Source organism: Hyperolius riggenbachi, chromosome 1, assembly GCF_040937935.1.
Source record: "Hyperolius riggenbachi isolate aHypRig1 chromosome 1, aHypRig1.pri, whole genome shotgun sequence".
Taxonomy (NCBI): Eukaryota; Metazoa; Chordata; class Amphibia; order Anura; family Hyperoliidae; genus Hyperolius; species Hyperolius riggenbachi.
The window spans coordinates 207,596,778-207,619,372 of record NC_090646.1 but is presented as its reverse complement, the minus strand read 5'-3'; the positions used below and the strand labels follow the sequence as shown (position 1 = coordinate 207,619,372).

The window sequence follows — 22,595 nt, the reverse complement described above, 5'->3', positions numbered from 1 at the left end:
TATATAAGAGATTCCTGTGTACACATCATATGTACAGTCACAATCAGATATGTATATCTGACCTTAAAAATACGGGGACTGCTTTATTGAAGCAGCACAAGTAACTAATTTTGATTGGTTTATTTCATTTTTGTGGACTAAGCACAGCTATTACTGTATATATACATTATTTTTCCCAGAACGTCCTCCTGACAGCACCCCTCCTATGAGACTTGTCTCCCTCCCAAACTTTGGACAGGAAGCTAGAAGATACAAATTTGCATAACAGGCAGGCAGGAGTAGTATATAAAGATGTTACTCACAAAAGGTATTCAGTTGTTTTTCCTGTCCCGGACGGGACGCTTTGAGAGGTCTCCAGGTGCTACTACGTCAGGCGGCGAGTGCAGCGTGCAGCGCGGGCATAGTAAGGCTGAGCAGGGGACTCAGCTGGTCCAGCGCACAGCGTGGAGGAGGCTTCTCCTAGAGATGCGGAAGCTTTATGGCGGCAGGAGCGCGAAACCGGAAGTTCCGGGTGGAAGTGACGTCATGCGCATGCGTCCCGCATGACGAGTCAGCTGACGGCATAGCGGCAGGGGCCGCGGCGGTGTTAAGATTGACTTCAGCTGCAGGTAATTAACAGGGGTATATATATGTGAATGTTAGCCACGATCACCATTGCTGTCGGTGATCATGGAGGACGCTGTAGGCCCTTCTCCTCTGACTTCTGCGGAGTCTGGCGCTATCCCCTCTCTGGTGAGCTGTAATTTTTCAGACTTTGAGGGAGTTGATTTGTAATCATAGGTCCACCTTGTAAGGCTGACAGTCTGTCTTTATTTCTTTTTAGCCTAAAGCCCCAAAAGGTGATAAAGACAAAGACAAGGCTGTGTCTCAGCAAGGTCAAGGGGGACAATCTTCTGGTAGAACTGAGAAACGCTGTGTTATGTGCAACTCTCGCTTCTATTCTTCCTCTACGAAGAAACTGTGCCAGTCTTGTAGAGAGAAGGTGGTAAAGGAGGAATCCCCAGTGGTATTTAAGGACTTGATGGGATGGATGCGGTCTGAGATGGCCTCGGCCATTAAAGAGATAAAGGATTCAGCAATGGCGGAATCTACAGTTCCTTCTACTTCTGCTGCTGATACTGTGCCTGCTCCCTTACCAGCCCCGGTGATTGAGGGGCACAGTCAGTTAGAGGCCTCACCTCATCAAGTTGCAGCTAAACGTAAAAGAAAGGATAATGAATCAGGGGATTCAGATTTATCTGGAGAGGAAGGAGAGATTTCATCTTTGGAGGAGATTTCTGGGGAGGAGGAGGAAAACCCAGAGGTTACTCAGAAGTTTGCTTTCGCACCCAACTTAATGAAAGACTTGTTGTCGGCAATGCAAAATACTATGGGGATAACAGTGGAGCGGAAATCTTTGACCCCCTTGGATCAGATGTACGTGAGTTTGGCGGAACCCCAGAATTGTTTCATCCCAGTCCATTCCTCTCTAAAGTCAATGATTGGGAAGGGGTGGGATGACCCTGAAAGGAGGGCATTTTGGCCCAAGTCTCTTTCTCGTCGTTATCCTTTCAGTCCGGAAGATCAAAAATTCTGGGGTCCGGTTCCCAAACTGGACCCGTCGTTTTCAAGGGTGTCGAGAAAATCCGATTTGCAGTTTGAGAACTTTGGGAATTTAAAAGACCCCATTGATAAAAAGATGGACAATCTGTTGCGTAGAGCTTGGGAGTCAGCATCTTTAACATTTAAACCAGCAGTGGCATCCACGGCAGTGGGACGATCCCTTAAAGCTTGGCTCACGCAGACTCAGTCTAAGATAGCTTCGGGGGTGCCCAGAGAAGAAATTTTAGAGGACTTTCCAGATTTGTTTAACGCTACTAATTACTTAACTGATGCAGCGGATGATACGGTTAAATTAACGGCCAGAACAACTGCCCTTGTCAACTCGGCAAGGAGAGGTATATGGGTAAAAACATGGCAGGGGGACAATTCGTCTCGCTCCAAGTTGTGTGGTTTGCCCTGTGAAGGTGAACTGTTATTTGGTTCAAAGCTAGACCAGACGCTAGAGAGAACCTCAGATTATAAGAAAAATTTTCCGACCAAAAAGAGAGCTTTTCAGTACAGGGGCCCAGCTCGCAGCGGCAACAAGGAACCTGAGGCAAAGATCCCACCTAAAAAGAAGGGGATTCCAAATAGAAACCAAAAAGGGAAGGCTCTTTTTCCCCGGTCCAACCAACCCAATAAGCAATGACGCCAGTATTCCAGTAGGGGGAAGGCTTTCCCACTACTACGAAACATGGTGCCAGCGGTTCACAAGTCAGTGGCTCTTGAAAATAGTGTTGGAAGGTTACAAGATAGAATTCGAGTATCCCCCACCTCTGCAGTATGTGGTAACTCCACAGCCAAAATCACCAGACCAAAGGAAGGCATTACAGGAGGAGGTTGCTTCCCTTCTGGAAAAAAGAGTGATCCGAGAGGTACCATCCTGCCAGAGAGGCCAAGGGTTCTACTCACCAGTTTTTCTGATAAAAAAGCCTCAGGGAGCCTTCAGATTTATTCTAAATTTAAAGGGGTTGAACAGGGCCGTAAAATACAGGAAGTTTCGAATGGACAATGTGAAGTCTGTAATAACCCTGTTGCAAAAAGACTGTTTTCTAGCTTCTCTGGACCTCAAAGATGCCTACCTGCATGTACCAGTTCATCTAGAGTCCCAGCAATTCCTAAGATTTGCAATTCACCTACAAGAAGAGGTAAGACATTTCCAATTTAATGTGTTACCTTTTGGGCTAGCTTCATCACCTTGGCTGTTCACAAAGGTGATGGCAGAAGTTTTGGCAGTCTTGAGGTGTAGGTCCATTAACATCATTGCTTACCTAGATGATTTATTGATTTGGGGTAATTCTTTACAGTCTGTAAGTGATCAGGTTAAGATATGCATTGATAGTCTAGAGTCTTTAGGCTGGTTAATTAACTGGTCAAAATCGGCGCTAATACCCAGCCAATCTATGGAATATCTGGGGTTTATTTTTTCCTCCCGCCAGCAAAGAGTATTTCTCCCAGAAAGAAAAGTTTCGGCAGTACTTAATTCTGTTCTTTCTTTTCAGAAATCAAGGTCCATCAGTATAAGAAAAGCCATGGCACTTCTCGGTCTGTTAAGCTCAGTCTTCCCTGCAGTACAATGGGGTCAATTCCATGCCAGGAACCTGCAGTTGTGGATACTAAGGAGCTGGAACAGGAACATTTCAGCACTAGAAAGGAAGATTCTGATCCCATACGGTGTGAAAGTGTCGTTAAACTGGTGGCAGGAACTGTCTCACCTATCGGAAGGCCGCATGTGGTTTTTTCCAGTACAAAGAATCATAACGACGGATGCCAGTACGTGGGGGTGGGGCGCTCACATGGACTCTCTACCAGCACAAGGGCAGTGGTCCAGGGCTATGGCAATAAGATCCTCCAACAGCAGAGAACTGGAAGCAGTATGGAGAAGCCTTCAATTCTTCAAGGATCAAATCAATCAGTGTCATGTCCTGATCAGGTCCGACAACAGCAGTGTAGTGGCTTACCTGAATCATCAGGGAGGAACAAGAAGTCGTCGGTTGTGGTCTCAGACAGCAAGGATTCTGCATTGGGCAGAGAGCAACTTAACATCCGTCAGAGCAGTTCATTTGAAGGGGGCTTGCAATGTTGTGGCAGACTATCTCAGCAGGTCAGCGATATTACAAGACGAATGGTCTCTGAATCCAGAAGTATTTGTTCAGATCAGCCAGGCATGGGGCACCCCTGCAGTAGACTTATTCGCAAGGAGACAAAATTCAAAGTGTCTAAAGTTTTGCTCCCTGTATCCAAAGGACAATCCGTGGGGAAGGTGACGAGGCAGATTTATCAGAAGACATGGAAAATTTACTGTGAATGGTGTACAAGGAAAGAGAAGGATTCTAGACTTTCCGCCTCAGCTCTGGAATTTCTTCAGGATGGATTTCAGATGGGGTTAAGTTCCAGCACTCTTAAAGTTCAGACAGCAGCTTTGAGTGTATATTTAGAGAGAAGATTAGCTCAGGAGGAGTTTTTTCTTCGTTTTTTTCAGGGGATTAAACGTCTCAGGCCTGTGGTGATATCTAAGGTGCCCCCTTGGGACTTGAATGTGGTGTTACAGAGTCTTTGTGAACATCCCTTTGAGCCTCTGGATCAGATTCCAGATAAATTTCTGACGTTGAAAACGGCCTTTCTTCTGGCAATCACCACAGCCAGGAGAGTCAGCGAACTTCAGGCCTTATCCATTAAGCCACCTTATTGTACCATCTCGGAGGATAGGATTACTCTACGTCCAGACTTTGCATTCCTTCCTAAAGTGACTTCAAAGTTTCATCGATCTCAGGAGATCTTTCTGCCATCATTCTGTGATAAACCAACTAATGAAAAGGAGAGGAAGCTTCATTGTTTGGATGTTAGAAGGTGTATCCTTCATTATCTTGAAAGGACTGCATCTTGGAGAAGATCAGATGCCTTGTTGGTGCTGTTTGCGGGGAAATTCAAGGGGAGGCAAGCCTCTAAGACATCAATTGCAAGATGGATCAGACAAACTATCACCGCGGCTTATCAGACTCAAGGGAGGCCTTTACCGACCTCAATTAAAGCTCACTCCACAAGAAGTGTATCAACATCTTGGGCAGAGAGGGCAGGCGCCTCGATAGAGCAGATTTGCAGAGCGGCCACCTGGTCCAGCCAAAATACGTTTGTCAAACATTATAGACTAAACTTATTAGCCAATACTGATCTAGCATTCGGAAGAAAGGTGTTGCAGGCAGTAGTCCCTCCCTAACTTATAATGTTCTTGTTTATCGTCTCATAGGAGGGGTGCTGTCAGGAGGACGTTCTGGGAAAGCCAAGCTTACCTCGGGTAATGTCTTTTCCAGTAGTCCGAGTGACAGCACCCCTCCGGCCCACCCTAATAAAGGGCATAATTAAATTAATCGTTTCAGCAGCATTTGGTGTCCGTGTCTTTTTTTATAACTGAATACCTTTTGTGAGTAACATCTTTATATACTACTCCTGCCTGCCTGTTATGCAAATTTGTATCTTCTAGCTTCCTGTCCAAAGTTTGGGAGGGAGACAAGTCTCATAGGAGGGGTGCTGTCACTCGGACTACTGGAAAAGACATTACCCGAGGTAAGCTTGGCTTTAATGACTATTATCTGAGAAATAGAACATTTTATCATATTTTCTATTTTAATTACAGTTACAAATTCATTAGGAGTCGGTGCATTTTTTCCCGACTCCGACTCCAGGCACCCAAAATTGCCCGACTCCACGACTCCGACTCCGACTCCACAGCCCTGAGTAAATGGGCAACAATGGCAGCAGAATGCATTGCAGGGTAGTGATGGATAGGGATGGTCAATGAGATGCAAACAATTCTAAGTTGAAACAGCATTTTGCTAGTTTATGCAGCTTAAAAGTAGACCTATCAAATCCCACCAAAGTAGCATATAGTTGGCCCATTTTCAAGTTGCATAAATTTGCATATGTTACGGCCAAAACCAGAAATCGGCCAATTCTAGAATTGGCCGGCCGTTTCTAGAACTGGCCGATTTGACGTTGGCCAAAGTCCAAAATGCTGGGAATTTCTGACATTGGCCGGCCAGTTCTAGAAACGGCCACAGTCAGTCGGCCAAACTCCAAAACGCACAAATCCCAGAACATCCTGTGTCCTGTCCGGTCACCATGAATGGCACTCGGAACTTCCGCTCTGCTCTGAAAGATACAGCATAATAATGTTTTTAAAGAAAAGCATTTCTTTGTTTCACCTGATACAAATCCTGCAATAAATCTGCAGTGTGTCTATTTCCTGCTTTCAAAGAAGCAGGCATAGTGTTAACATCCTGTGCTTTCGAATTAGCTTATCTGCCGTGGCAGTCAGGTGACACAGGGAAGAGATTAAATGACAACTTTGATTAGTCACAAATGAGGAGGAATTAGACAGGCTAAACTTGCTAAATACATACAGGGTGCATTTGTCTATGTTTTCCTTCTGTCCTGTGCAAAGGTTCAGGTCCACTTAAGGGCTGTTGTGCCTTCACTGTGAATGTCATAGCTGGCATTTTCTGCATTAAGAAAAAGCAATGCCTCTTGACTGAAAAGCTGTACCTGGGGCTTCTTCAGTGCAGAGTGCACCCATAAACTCCACGGCTGGCTCAGCTTTGCTTCCTCTCCTCCATGTTGACGCTATGCCCCCTCCCCGATCAAAGCGGACCTGTGCAGGGAAAGCAGCTGCAGCCGTCAGTATGAAAGGCAGCCCCGGGTCCTGAGAAGCTGGAGAGAAGACAGAACGTGGAGACGGAAGGTGCCGGGGAGAAGACTGAGAGAAGACAGAAGGCGGAGGAGGAAGCCAGCAGGAAGAAGATAAAGAGAAGCATTGAAAGTCGAGAATGAAGGCGGCGGGGAGAGCGGCTCCAGCCGGTGCTGTTTCGTCGGCAGGAAAGGCATCCCTGGGTCCTGCGAAACAAGACGGAAGGCGGCGGGGAGCAGAAGGCAGAATTGGAGGACAAATGGGGAATTGGACGGGCACACGGGAGACAAACAGGGGATTGAAAAGCGTGGGACAGCGGCACAACTTTGCAGTGAATGGAGAGCGGGACAGCACAGAGGTGAGCTTCGGGACTTGGCCAGCCACATTTAGTCAGAACGCGTTTTGGCCGGCCAAAGTCCGCAATTCTGCAGCATTTCTTATATTGGCCGCATGAGTCGGCCACTTCGCGTTGTGACCGGCCAGAACCCGAAGAACACAATTTGCATAGTCCTGTTTCATCTCATAATTATTTGCATTTCATTTACCATCCCCTAGTCATCACTACCCTGCAATGCTCCCTGCTTGCTATTTTTCATAGTATAGTGTGAGACCTCCTCCCCCTGCCAGGTATCTGTCCCTCTGAGTTAGGTCTCTGGCACTGTATTTTAGTTCTGCTGGTCTTGCCTCCCACATATTAATGTAACATGCATGCACCATCTGGGTTTTACTATATGGGAACTAGGACTGCCAGAACTAGAAAACTGCATGATATCCTAGCTTGGAAGGGTAGGGAGAGACACCACTAGGGATGAGCAAAGAAATGCAAATCATTTCTCCTTGCATTCATATTTCATGTACATTATATGCAGCTTGAATTTGGACCAATCAGTGTACCTTCCTGTTAGTTTTTATTGGTCCAAAATCAGGCTGTATAACATTTATGTGCCGTGTTAAAGCAAGGAGAAATTGTTTGCATCTCTTTTACCATCCCTAGACACCACTGCACTATACAGTAGAAACTTGAAGCTGGGATCCCTAAGTATTGCAGGGCAGTGCTGACTAGTGAGCACTAGCCGTGTTGTATTTATTTTACATAAGAATTTAAATTGGCTTTAAAGTGGCATTATACTGTACTTCCAAAACTAAAATTTCAACTACTCTTAGGGCTGAGACACACCAGAAAAGCTCCCCAAACGCTAGAGGTTTCAAAAGCTCTTCCCAATGTAATGCTATGGGGTTTTTTTTTTTTTACAAAACCTCATCGCTCCAGTGTGCATCATAGGATAACATTAGCAGGAGGTTTCAAAAACTCAAAACGCTCAGAAAAACTCCTCTGGTGTGCACCAGGCCTTAGTTACATAAAAGAACATTTGAAAGCATTCCCAAGCATTTCCTGTGTAAAAAATAGTTTATTTTTTCTGCAGAGAGCAGTAAAAGCTTGCTTATCTCTCGTCATCGGCAAAAGCAAGAATTTCCCTATGCTTGTGTCTTCACTCTGTCCCCTCCCTCCCTCTGCTGAATAGGCACATCGCCAGATAGGTAAGCTTCTGCTCAGGGCCGGTTCTAGACTTTTTGCTGCCTGAAATAAACTTGTAAGTATGCCCCCTCCCCCCCATTTGGAATGATCATACAGCATTTGCACCATGCGTTATAGCCATGGTGCGACCCAAAAAAAAAATCTGTCCTCAGTATAGGTAGGTAGCCAGGTATAGGTGCCCCTAATAAAGGAAGCTAGGTATAGATGTCCCCAGTGCAAGTAGACAGTTATAGGTGCACCCAGTATAGGTAGCTAGGTATAGGTGCCCCCAGTATAGGTAGCCAGGTATAGTTGCCCACAGTATAGGTAGCAAGGCATAGGTGCCTTCAGTGTAGGTAGCCAAGTATACATGCCCCAATTATAGGTAGCCAGGCATAGATTCCCCCCAGTAAGGGGAGCCAGGTATAGGTGCCCCCACTATAGGTAGCAAAGCTGCCCAGGTATAGGTGCACCCAGTATAGGTAGCCCGGTATAGGTGCCTTCAGTATAGGTAGCTAGGCACAGGTGCCCCCAGTATAGGTAGCTAGGCACAGGTGCCCCCAGTATAGGTAGCCAGGCATATGTGCCCTCAGTATAGGTAGCCGGGTATAGCCACGGAGCAGAGCAGTTTGGTGCGACTGAAGATTCCCCCTTCCTTCCTACCATCCCTGCAGAGATCCTCAGCACTGTAAAACATGTGTGAGTATTACCGTGCGTACACCATGAGTGAGTACATCGTGCCTTTCTCCAGCGCCAGTTGCACCACCTATATCATGTACAGCTCTAGCCTTAGCCTTGTCTGTCAGGAGCACCATGTCATCAAACTGAGTCCCAGTGCTGTGGACAGCAGACCAGAGCTGTATGAAGATGGGGAGAGAGGCACTGTGAGTGATACTCACATATGCTTCACTGCGCTGGGGATCTCTGCAGGGTGGGTGGGAAGGAGGGAGGAAGAAAGGGGTCATCTCCAGCCGCAACAAACTGCTCTGCTACGCATGTGGGCCTCCCTTCTGCAGCTGGATGCTTGTTGACACACCCTGGGTAGGCCTGGAGCGGTGCTGGCAAGGAGTGCGGAGGAACGACAAGCGAGCGGTGGCTTCACGCTTGGCTTCTGCCTGGCGCTGTCCTCAGGAGATCTTCCGCCTGAATTAGTTGTTTCAGTCTGCGTCATGGAAGGTCCGCCCCTGCTTCTACTGCTTCCTACAGTGACTATGTATTTCCTTTCTAACAATACCAGTTGCCTGGCAGCCCTGCTTATCTCTTTGGCTGCAGTAATGTCTGAATAACAGCAGAAACAAGCATGCAGCTAATCTTGTCAGATCTGACAATAATGTCAGAAACACCTGATCTGCATATGCTTGTTCAGGGTCTATGGCTAAATATATTAGACAGAGGATCAGCAGGATATCCAGGCTACTGGTATTGCTTAAAATGAAATAAATATGGCAGCCTCCATATCCCTCTCAGTTCAGTTGTCATATCCCTCTCAGTTCAGTTCAGAAATTTATATAAGCAGACTTGGGGGGGTTTGAGGCGACAGGTGCATCAGTTGAGTGTGTATTTTTTTTTAAATAGGTGTCATCGCTAAGTTCTGTTATTTGAGTACATGGGCTCCTGCCATTTTATACTGCCCATATTTGAGAAACTGAGATTTTATTGTGAACATAAGCGGGTCTCATGGTGAATTTAAAATAAAACATTCCTAGCTTCCCTCCTTGCTGTATCTCTTTCTCCTAATATTTATCTATCTATCATTCATGAAGCAAAGTACTCACTAAAATGCATTTTACATTCTCCTCAGTCAGAGAGGACTTTGCAGAGGCAAGCGAGCAGTAGTGGGAGCTTTGTTCTGGCATGACAATGAGCTTGGTATCATTCATACCGTGTACTCTGGCATTTATTTCACATTTCTGTTCCTGAGACAATATTGTACATTGCTTTTGTTTCGCAGAAATTCCCCCCAAAAAACTATACCAAACTCCACTGCAGGGAATGAACAGCATTCAAGTAGAATAAGGGGAAAATCTGTCCATAATCGAATGGATAATAAAATTCATGCTATATTGCCATAAAACAAATCATAATTACAGTAAACCTGACTTGAGAGTATTGCATTTGGCGGTTTCCTTTTGAAACATGCCAGCTTATTAGCGGTGATACTTGTTATTTAGCTTTAACCCTCCTGGCGGTTTGCTAAAAATCCGCCAGGGGGCAGCAAATCCGTTTTTAAAAAAAAAAAAATTATTTTTCATGTAGCGAGACAAGGTCTGCTGCTCAGCGGCATCCCCCCAGCCCCTCCTATTGCCTCCGGCGATTGGAGATCAGGAGATCCCGTTCAAAGAACGGGATCTCCTGGAGGGCTTCCCCCGGGATGACGTCATCGACGTCGTGACGTCAAAGGGGACTCCGATCCACCCCACAGTGCTGCCTGGCACTGATTGGCCAGGCAGCGTACGGGGTCTGGCGGGGGCGGCGGATCGGCGGGTAGCGGCGGCGATCGCATTGCACACGCAGCTAGCAAAGTGCTAGCTGCGTGTAGCAAAAAAAAATATTATGCAAATCGGCCCAGCGGGGCCTGAGCGGTGCCTTCCGGTGGCATAGCCCGTGCTCAGCACGGGCTTACCGCCAGGGAGGTTAATACTGTCAGGACCATATTGACCATCAGGTACTTGAATGTTAATACCATGGGCAGCGTGTCTATTAAACATGAATGTTTCATTTTTAACCCCTCCTTGCAGCTGCCAGACATTTATAATGCAGCCCAATGATAGAGCTTGGGGTGAAGGGGGTGCCAGAATGGGCACTGCTGTGTGACTGCACTATGTCGTGTAAAACATACAACAGTACTTGTCCTGATACACTGATGATGGTGTTCTTGGGATGATGACATGTGTTGGGTTTGTGCCAGACATAGCATTTTATTTTGCAAGGCACTGTAGGTGAACAGATCAGTGCTTGGGATATGCATTACATTCCATGCACCACATTCTACTTTCTAAACATTGGCAGAAATAATACATTAATAGAGCACTGACATCTTCCATAGGGCTTTACAAGTACTTCAAACTAGTCATGTCAGTAACTGTCCTACACAGGAGCACATATGCAGAAAACACATATGAGAGGAGCTGGCATACACAGCAAGCAGTGGGTGGGTAATTGCAAGGGGATCCATGGAAAGCTGGCAGAGTGCCAGGCACAGCAGTGGTGTGTATGCTGGCTAGTGACATCACTTTAAGTGAGAATATAAGTCATTCACGCATTATTGATTAGCGTGCAAACCAGTTGAAGTGTCATGGCATATGCTATTGCTCTGTGAATGTGGAAGCTGTGGAATATAGTGGGAGTGTTGCCATATCCTGTTATGTGAATTTGGATTGTTAAATTGTAATTGTTTGTGTCTGATATTTTTATACAATTATCTGTTATGACTATTAGCAAGCTCCTACGTGAAGGATAGAAATAATGGGGCCCCTTGATAAAGTTGGAGTTTAACGCTGCATTACAGCAACCCAAATGAATGCAGTGTTACTTACACTCTCACATTTCCTGCTATCTGTTACTATGTGTGAGAAGCAGCATCACAAGCTGTAGATGCAACAGACAGGTTGATGTGCTGTTGTTAGTTTGATTTCTGCTTCACAGGTTTCATGCAGTAGGTACATTCTTTATAAGGTGATTTTTCAAAAGCCCAGTAGGCTTTATCGCAACTGTTTCTGCCAAATCTCTGTTAGCCTGAATGACAGTCGAGTCTGAATCTACTGCATTAAGTATAGTCCATTGTTTGGAATGGCTTTCAGTCAGTGGAATTATCTGTAACTTCTTTTGAACACTAGAAATTCTCCAGTGCTTTCTGATGCACTTTCAGAAGTCATGTCACCCAAACATTATATTTAAGTTATTTCTGGGGCCAGAGAGTGCATAAAATGCCAGGTATCCCTTTAAAAGTAAAACCAGATTATTTCAATTTACAGTGACTCAAACAGCCCTTGAAACATCTATCCAAATGTATTAACAAATGATTCACATGACAGCCAAGAATTACCTTTTTTCTGATTAGAGAAGGTAATACATAAGTATATATCTCTCCATTCTGTGAGACACTCCCCTTTCCTCTCCTCAAAAAAAAAAAAAAAAAGCATACGTTATCTACTTGATATTGTTAGTTTACTTGCTTGCCACCTTGTACCATTTGGGGATTGATTCACAAAGCGGTGCTAACTGTTAGCATGCCTGTGAAAACCCCCTTAGCACGTCTAAACGAGCTTTTTGCGCGCAAAACTTTACGTGCGCAAAACTTTACGCGTGCACTACACAGAGCGTAGGGCGCTCCGCGCAAAGTGCCCATTGAAGCCTATGGGACTTAGCGCGCGCATAGGACTTTGCGAAGTTTTGCGCGCGGTACTTAGCGCGCGATCTGATTGAGAAAACCGGTGCTAACCTACTTACCACCCTGGTTAGCGCGCCTAAAGACTTTAGACGTGCTAAGTAGGTTAGCACCGCACAGTGAATCAAGCCCTTGATGGGGTAGATGCACTAAACTGTGTTAAGCAAAATAACATGAAGTGGAACACAGCTTCATGACTCTCTCCACAAGAAATGATCCTGAAGTGCTTTGGACAACATTATCCCGGTTTCCGAATAAGGAACCCCCAGTTCGAACAACAATACTACCAGAGAGCTTTCAGTTTTTGGCCACCATGGCTGTTATTTAAGTTTTATCCTAAGAGATATTTTGTCATCTTCTGTTTAAAATAACTTTTCAGCACTCTGCAATTAAAAAGGTATCAAAAAGTATATTTAAAAAAAGAAAAAAAAAAGTCAAAATCATTGAGAAATCTTTGAGTATTTTCTTGCTTTCTGTGGCTTAAAACAAATTTTATTAACTAGATGTGTCTATCTAGGCATGTTGATGGACTAAGGTACTTCAATACAAATTTATGAATAAACCCAACAAATGGCTGGCTAGGAAGTTAGGTTCTGTACCACTCTCCAACCGGATTTCTGGTATTAAAGGGTCAGTTTAGTGAAAATTATTATTTTCCATTAATCACATATCAGTTATTTAATAAGGAGAGCATACGTTTCTCCATAGACCTTGTGTTAAAAAAGTAGATGATAACACTAATTCTGCTTTTTAAGACAGCTGAGCTGCGTCATTACCATGCTCTAAGAGCTAGTCCACACTAGGTCCGGAAACGTATCCGTGGCTGCGTTTTTCAAACCGGATACTAATGTTGATAATAGCAGCCAGCCTCACCCAAGTAAAAAACGGATCCGTCTGCGTTTGCCGTTTTCAAAACCTGAACGGAAGGTCCGGATCTGCTGCATTTTCACGCAACGGATCAGGACCACGGATACACGCAGGGGGTAGTGAAAGCAATGAGAAAACGCATCTCCAGCTCCACAGGCAAAAAACGGATGTTAAAACGGATAGCCTGAGCTTTATGATTGGCCCAAAAAAATCCTCCCACTCCTTCCTAATGATGGAGACGTTTTCTGTCAGGGAAAAACCTGAACGGAATCTGATGCAAAACTGATGCACTTTCATCAGTTTGCAGTACGGTGGGTACTTCCCCTGATCCGGACTGCAGTGTCCGTCCTGCAACTGTGTCTAGTGTGGACCAGCTCTAAGCTGCTCTAAGCGACGGACTTCACTGATAGTAGCAGACACTGCAGCTGATTTATAACGGCTGGCTCACTCACTACAGAGAGCCGAGCTGTTCTCTCATGTAACTAGCTAAGTAAATAGATAAAACAGGCTGCTAATTACTTACTTACTTAGCAGCCTGTTTGTTTGTTTGTTTATTTACTTAGCTAGTTACATGTGAGAACAGCACTGCTCTCTGTAGTGAGTGAGCCAGCCGTTATAAATCAGCTGCAGTGTCTGCTACTATCAATGAAGTCCGTCGCTTAGAGCATGGTAATGACGCAGCTCAGCTGTCTTAAAAAGCAGAATTAGTGTTATCATCTACTTTTTTTTAACACAAGGTCTATGGAGAATCGTATGCTCTCCTTATTAAATAACTGATATGTGATTAATGGAAAACAATAATTTTCACTAAACTGCCCCTGCAAAGACCAGATGTGGGGTGCACTACCTCGAACCCTGACAAAATGTATGACGTGTTTCTAAACTTTTACCAAACATTATACTCTTAAAGGGAAGGTTCAAGCAAAATAAAAAAAATGAGTTTCACTTACCTGGGGCTTCTACCAGCCCCATGCAGCCATCCTGTGCCCTCGTAGTCACTCACTACTGCTCCAGTCCCCCGCTGGCAGCTTGCCGATCTCGGAGGTCGGCGGGCCGCATTGCGTACATTTTTACGCATTCCCGCTAGTGCAGGAACATTAACACATACATTTTTATGCATTACTGGTTCAATGCGTAAAAATGTATGTGTTAATGTTCCTGCACTAGCGGGAATGCGTAAAAATGTACGCAATGTGGCCCGCCGACCTCCGAGGTCGGCAAGCTGCCAGCGGGGGACTGGAGCAGCAGTGAGTGACTACGAGGGCACAGGATGGCTGCATAGGGCTGGTAGAAGCCCCAGGTAAGTGAAACTAATTTTTTTATTTTGCTTGAACCTTCCCTTTAACAGGAGACTCCTCTCTCTCTCGACCAACCATAAAATTTGTTATTAATGAGCATGTTACCACATGTCTCACTAAAGAAGCTAAGGAATTTTAGTAGGCCTGTTAGGGTTGAGGAAGTTCTAGATGCCATTGGCAAACTAAAATCTGCAAAGGCCCCAGGACTCTTCACCCTTTTACAAGAAATGTTCTGGGATTCTGTCCCCATGTCTGTACTGATTGTTGAAACTCCATCACCTGAATGTTTTCAGGCTGCTGTATCTATTCTTTCTAAGACAATAGGGACATCCTCTTCACTAAGAATTTCTAGCCCATATCTCTTCTAAATCCAGGTTATAAAATCTTTACCTCTAAATTATCATTCCAATTAAACAAAGGTCTATTTCCATCTTTTAGCTAAAGAGCAAATAGGCCTCACCGGGAAGGGGGGAGGGGGGGTGATACCATCAGGAAGATACTTAATATACAGCATTTTGCACAATCCAATCAAATTTATCAACCCACGGAGGTTTGGATTTGGCGTCACACTCAAAATTAAAGTGGAAAAAAACACTACAGGCTTACTTTACTTTGATGTAATGTCTTTAAAACAAAACGAGGCTCAGTCATGTGTGTGTGTGGCCTCCATGTGCCTGTGTGACCTCCCTACAATGCCTGGACATGCTCCTGATGAGGTGACGCATGGTCTCCTAAGGGAGACCATCTCCTCCTCCAACCCCATAAGCACCGTGGCTTCCCTCCTTGTCCTCTTCAGCCCCTCAGTTCTGGCACTACGACTCCTGGTAATCTGGTCAGTCGCTGCCAGTCAAGGCCTTCTGCGCGGCTCGGCCCCACGCATGCCCCCGCCATGCTCCCGTCCCCTTGAGCATTTTGCACTTGTGCAGTACTACTGCGCAGGCGCAGAGTGCTCCAGGGGACGGGAGCTCGACGAGGGGTGCACGTGCGGCCGAGCCATGCATGCGCAGAAGACTGCGACTGCCCAGATTATTGGGCGTTATAGTAGTAGAGCGGAGGGTCCGAGAAGGATGGTGAGGGTGGCCCCATTGCTCATGGGGCTGGAGGAAACCACAGGTAAGCATAAATAAGGGCTAGGAAACCATATCTGGTTTCCTTTAAGGAGTTTAAAATTTTTTTTAGCATTATTGTGCATAATCGTTTGGTTCAAAGTTTGTGTTGGTATATGTTCTAGACCTGTCCTAATTTCAATTTTGTATTTGTGCATTTCACAATGTCAGTTGTATATGTTTCTACATTGTTAGAAGAAGCTATGAAGACAACCCCTGCGTGGGTCTTCACATGCAGTTGTTTATTATGTAATTGTTATTTCTTTGTGTGAATTGTCACAATAAAACCTTTTGAAACTAAAGGCATTTTATTGATAAGATTTGAAAATATCACCTAGGAGAAAGCTTAGGAGAAACCGTGAATTGAATAAGGCCCACGTGCTCTCAGATGTAGCCTCTTAACGGTCATTTCCCTTGACACTGTCGTGCACTCTGCACACTTGATCACTATTTTTATTGGACAGCTGCCGCTAGCTTTGTGTTGCTTTTATACTGCACAAGGTTATGGAAACCATGCTTAAGTGTCATGTCCTTGTGCTTCTCCTCCCATGCTTTTGATCTAACAATGCACACTCAATAAAACAATAAAACATTTATTAAGAGCTATGATTTTCAATAGATCTATATTATCTATATTTTCTATAGAAAAATGTTCTATATTTTCTATTGATTTATATTAGATTAAATGGGCCTGATCCAATTCATTTTTCTCCTAAGAGCTGGTTCAGACGAAAGGTTTGCCGGCGTTTTGGCCGCGACGTTTTTCAGGATCAACCGCCGTCCCATTCAAGTGAATGGGAGAGTTCCAAACTGGCTTTTACAGGCTTTCATGAAAGCCTGGTGGTAGATCCCGGTGCCTTGTCTCATCTCGAAAGCAACATGTTGCTTTCAGAGATGTTAAACCGCTGGCAAACCAGTGTAGGGACCCTAACCGCTAGCCTTGAAGGCTTCCCCAAAGCCTTCAAAAGCTAGCGATTAAACACCAGTGTTTGAATGTAGCGCCAAGCAAAAGCTCAGCAGACATCCATTTGAACCAGCCCTGAATTGTCTCGTAGGTGATATTTTCACATTACAAATACAATGCCTTTTAAGCCACCAGCAAGCAAGAAAATACTTGAATAATTTTAGCAGTACATTTTCACCTACGTTTTGGTACGTTTTCAATTGTGCAAAAGTGCAAAAGTTATTTTAATCAGAAGAGGAATAATTAACTTCTAGGAGAAAACTTACAGTAGGTGAAACAGTGAATTGGATTGGGACCAATATTTTGACCAAATCTAAGGTCTAATCTAATGCAAATGATCTAATACAGTATGATATGCTTTTAAACTATTTGTTGGGCTCTGCATTTACTGTATTTTTTGGACTGTAAGACTCACTTTTTCTCCCCCAAAAGTGGGGGGAAAAGTCACTGCGTCTTATAGTCCAAATGCAGGGAGTTCCTGACTTGTGAATGCATGCCAATATGAATCTCCAACCCGCCGCAATGTCGGGGACTCCCTGTACTTTGCTTATGCAGAGGAGGACACAAAGGGGCATAGAGGAGGACACAAGGAGGACAGAGGCGGACACAGGGAGACACAAGAGGTACAAGGGGGCATAATGCACAAGATGCCCCCTTCAGCATGGATGCACCAGGTTTACTATATATTTTTTCCCTTTGTTTTTATCCACTAAACCTAGGTGCGTCTTATGGTCAGGAGCGTCTTATAGTCCGAAAAATTCGGGTACTTTGCATCTAACCTCTTTGATCTATGAACAATATTTTAAAGTGTATGCATCGCATCAGTTCTAAACATGACTTGGAAAGGGACTGTAAAATATCAGTGCAATGTATGGTGGGAGGAGCAATTTCTGCTCACTCACTGGGAAAACTGCTAGAAGAGAGTTTCTCATTCACCTGTGCATGTTTGTCCTAAATCACCATATGCAGCAGCACATTAGGAATTTTTATTTTTATAATGGCAGGTTATAATAGTCAGAGAGGTAAATCTATAGCCTTCCATAAATATATCAGCTTAAATTCTTCTTATATCAACTACCAACTAAAGGTCTACTTACAGCACATTGTTGGGACAGTCATTGTGAGCATGCATGCATACATAGGGTGTCATGCAAATGAAGCTTTCCAAATTCCAATGATATGCAACTATCACTTACTCAGAAGAGTAAATGGTCGGCACTCCAATCAAAAGTAAACTGTCTTTATTCCTGCATATTACAATATTCCAAAATTTCGAGACAGTAATGTGTCTCTTTCTCAAGGACAATAATGCCAAAGCAAATGTGCACTTCTTGAGAGAAAGCCTGATGTGCTCACATGGATGTCTGCAGCAGTTGATGTATGGGCAGCATGCGATGGTGTGCATCACTTCCCCTACCTCTGCTTGATCCAAATATTATGAACAACACAAATTTATCAATTACACCTATGTAAATATTACTGAATGATGGTCAAATTCCAATTGATATGTGGATAATGCTAGGTAGACATCTAATAGGAGGTGAATTCCAGCGATCAACAACATTACTAGGCAGAGTGTCCCCACCCACAAATAACAGAATCATAGCGATTTTCCTCACCAAACAATTAGGAAAGGGGTCCACCCCAACATCATGATTAGGTAGACTGCTGCACCAAAATGTAACCAGAGTGCCTCCAAATAACAGTATGCAGATTGCCTCCCAATATTAAGGAGAGTTTCCCCAAAATATTAGGCAAAGAATAGTCCTCTATTGTACATTACATTTATAATGGTTCTTTTTCTCTTATAAAATTATAATTACCAGCCAGGTCTTCCTCTTGTGCATCACTCCTGGAGCTCCGTATTCACCAGCTTCCGGTGCGTAGCCCCACCCCCACAAAGCTATGCTGTGTCTTGGTATATAAAGCTCCCTAGATGGCAGTCTTACCCTTAGTCATGTTTATTTATTTTCTTTTAGCCAAAGCCTGCTTTGAAATGTATATTGTAGCTTTTGCTGTGTTCATTACACATTCATTTTTTACAGTTTTAAAATTCACAAGATGTGAAATTGTTTCGAAAAAAAAAAAATTAAATACTAGGACAGCCTTCTCAGCAAACTACTTACTACTCTTACTAAGCTGTTTGCTTTTGTCTTGACATAGATGGACTTTAGAATTGAACATGAATGGAACAGCAAGGCTGTGTCACATACCCCTGTGACAATCTGCCTGAAGCCGTCAGCCAGAGGGCTACAAATGGACGTTACTGCTCCATTCTTCAATGACCCACCTGCTCCATCTGCTCCACCTGGAGAGCCTGTCCATGGATTGTGGGATTATGAAGGTTTGTGGACTCACCTTTTCCTTATGTATAAATACTTGGAGAAACTGTTGCAGAGCCTTCCTAATAGGAAATTCAAAATAGGTTGCTTAGGTTTGGTCCCATTAGAGCGGATGCAAAACATGTTAGCTGGGTTCTGTCACCTTCCGTTATGCAACCAATCTGCCGTCCGTCCTGTTTGTTCCGCCATCTGCAGCCACGCAAATACTTACGTGTCCCCAGTTCCGCCACTGCTGATTATTCCTCCTGAAGCTGGTAAAACAGCCCGGAGGGCGCATGAGCATGGGGCTCCCCATAAGATTACAATAGACCAATTCTCCATAGCAACAAGGAGAATTTTCACTGATCAACCATAAACCAATGAGAATCATCCCTGTTGCTGAGAATCCCCATTGTTCTTTCATTGGGGTTCCCCATGCTTCTGCCTGGCACCGATCTGTTTACTAGGAAAGAGCAGAGGATTCAGCAGCAGCAGAACCATGGGTCATAGGAGTATTTACATGGTAGCAATCGAAGGGGGCATGGCGACTAGCCTAGTGACATATCAAAGGCTACAGCCTATACAAACTAATCTCACTCATGGCATCTCAACAAACTCATAGGTGTGGTTATTAAAAGTAGCTAAACCTTTTGCTTTCTTTTACCATTCCCAGCACATGTGCATTACCCATGCTCAGTCATTTTTATGTTGCCCATTCAATGTGCATTCTCTATGTGCTCCAATTTATGGACTGACAATTCACTGTTTCCCATTCATGTGTAGCCCCTTGTCTGCTACAGTAAATGTTCAGCACATTATTTGCACCCCCAGTAAAAGTGAAGCAGTGATGATTTACCTCCTCTGAATGATAACTCCACAGTTTTAGAGATGAATGTTTATGAGACAGAATGTAGACCACATGTTTCTTGGGGTTACCTGCTTCCTCAGGTTGAGCCGCACATGCCCAGAAGCCTGCGACTGCCGGGATTATCGGGAGTCATAGCGGCAGAACATAGGCGCCAAGAAGGACAGCGAGGAAGGCTATGGTGCTCATGGGGCTAGAGGAAGCCCCAGGTAAGTGTGAATAGGGGCTAGTGAACCATCTCAGGCTCACTTTAAGGACTATACAGACATTAGACTTTTGTTGGCGGCAGTGAGTGATCATGAATGATTTGTTTGACATTCTAAAATCTGTGCAGATATTTGCCTTCTTCTGTGTCTGATATAAGTTGTTTTTTTTCCAGCTGAGTACATTGTATGCACTCCCCTCCTCTGTTCTCCATGGGACAGAATATGCAGCTTGGTTGAGCCAGTTGTGCACGACTGTTAGAGGCTGCTTGCCAGGCTATCATCAAAAACAATCTCAAATTATTTTCAGTTACAAAGACTTATTTCTGTATAGCCCCAACTTCCCTGGCATTCAATTTCCCCAGGATTTCTGTGCAAAAAGCGATCCAATTCATTTTCATAACCTTTTTTTCCTGTAACTTGCCAAAATGTGTCAAGCAAGGGTCCAGTATACATTGCAGGAGAGTATTGACGTGTATGCACGTCAATACAGTTCACAGCATGTTTTGTATTGACGTGTATAACCGTCAATACCACTAGGGAGGTTAAAGTTCCAATGGCCACTCCAATTCTTGCTGTCAGGCTTTATTTGGCTGGGCAATCCCACCTATGCCAGCCACATGATCGCTTCCCTTTGTTCTGCACTTCCACTGGCATCTTATGCAGGTTTTCAGGATTAGGGAACCCCTGTAACCAGTTTGGAATACTCCGTTTTATGCAGGATTGAGTTAAACACACAGGCACAATATATTCATATCTATCCTACCTACCTCAAGGTTCATATATGGTCTAAAACATTAAACACAGAATAAATCTAATAGAAACATTTTTGACTGGTTTCCAAGAAGAGTTAATAGCTCAAACTTTCACTTCACATAGCTGCTAATTGTTAAGATTACTATTGCAGTCCAGAATTATCAGATGGTGTTGAGGTGTTGTTTTCAGTCTAAACAATGCAGAAAAGCTTCTGCTGTAAGGAGAGATAAGCGGAGAACTTTATGTGCTAGATTTGCTGAGCAATTATTAAATTACAAGACAATCCAATATTTTTCCTGCAGTCGGTAGGTTTTACGTTGACATAATATTAGCCTTTTACTGCTTTCTTCTGTGTTTAATGTTTTAGAGCAAAACATGTTATTTTTAGTTTCTTAGACAAGACAAATAATATTTATATTGCGCTTTTCTCCTGGCGGACTCAAAGCGCCAGAGCAGCAGCCACTAGGGCGCGCTCTATAGGCAGTAGCAGTGTTAGGGAGACTTGCCAAAGGTCTCCTACTGAATAGGTGCTGGCTTACTGAACAGGCAGAGCCGAGATTCGAACCCTGGTCTCCTGTGTCAGAGGCAGAGCCCTTAAAGAGAACCCGAGGTGTGTTTAAAGAATGTTATCTGCATACAGAGGCTGGATCTGCCTATACAGCCCGGCCTCTGTTGCTATCCCAAACCCCACCAAGGTCCCCCTGCACTCTGCAATCCCTCATAAATCACAGCCGTGCTGTGAGGCTGTGTTTACATCTGTAGTGTCAGTCTCAGCTGCTCCCCCGCCTCCTGCATAGCTCCGGTCCCTGCCCACGTCCCTTCCCTCCAATCAGCAGGGAGGGAAGGGATGCAGGCGGGGACTGGAGTTCTGCAGGAGGCGGGGAGAGCAGCAGACTGACACTATAGAGATAAACACAGCCAGCTCTGACAAGCCGTTTGTCAGTAGCGTGGCTGTGATTTATGAGGGATTGCAGAGTGCAGGGGGACCTTAGGGGGGTTTGGGATAGCAACAGAGGCTGGGCTGTGTAGGCAGATCCAGCCTCTGTATGCAGATAATATTCTTCAAACCCACCTCGGGTTCTCTTTAACCATTACACCATCTAGCCACCACCTTACCACTTTAACACTTTATTCTGATATTCAGAAATACAGAAATTCTCTTACAAAGCCTAAAGATCTGTTTATGAAATATGATCATGGCTGTATGGCACAACAAGAAAGTAACATGAGAAAAACTTACATTAATTAATGTGATGTCTGTAAATGAGTACTCTGTGCAAATGCATAGAACAAATGGCAATCCCCTTATAGAACATCTTCCATGAATAAGTGCAACAACATTGTATTGCACTGTGGGCTGAATGTGTTAAAACTGGAAGAGCTAACACTGCACAAATTGATTTCTATGTTTTTTCGCTAATTATATTGAAAACTAGTTGTGAAATGTTTGCTTGCTAAAATCTAATCACAAGTGAAGAAAATGTGACTTTTTTTAAGTTAACCTTTTACACACATAAAGCAGCAACAAGTAGAGCATGATTTGTTTGCTGTTGCAAAGTTTTACATCTAATAATGTAATACAATAAAATACATTACATGCAGTAGTGCAGTTTACAAGCCATCATGAGCTGAACTGTGGTCCAACTTTGAATTGTTTCATTATTAAAGTGACACTGAAGCGAAAAAAAAAACCCTTATGATATAATGAATTGTATGTGTAGTACGGATAATCAACAGAATATTAGTAGCAAAGAAAAGAGTCTCATAATTTTATTTTCAGTTACCGTATTTTTCGGAGTATAAGACGCACTGGAGTATAAGACGCACCTAGTTTTTGAGGAAGGGAATTAAGAAAAAAAGATTTTGAGCAGGGAATTAAGAAAAAAACAAAAAACAAAAAAAAACAACGCATACTGCATACAATACTATGCCTAGGCTATCATGTCCAGAACCTTCCTCTTCCCTTTGATGGATCCCTTAGTGTACACTTTGATTCGTTGGTTTTTTTTAATGGGGTAGGTTAAGTGCTAGGTATGCCTCTCGATAT

The 22,595-nt window shown here is 44.0% G+C and overlaps 1 protein-coding gene across 3 annotated transcripts in view; it reads left to right on the top strand.

Annotated features, from left to right (window-relative positions):
* The window catches only part of C1H4orf33 (chromosome 1 C4orf33 homolog), a 79,208-nt gene that overhangs the window by 19,061 nt on the left and 37,552 nt on the right, over positions 1-22,595 (top strand). For all 3 annotated transcript variants that reach the window (XM_068279900.1, XM_068279911.1, XM_068279920.1), the window contains exon 2: positions 18,567-18,747. In XM_068279900.1, coding sequence (XP_068136001.1) covers positions 18,567-18,747 — 181 coding nt within the window. The remainder of the gene's footprint in view (positions 1-18,566; positions 18,748-22,595) is intronic.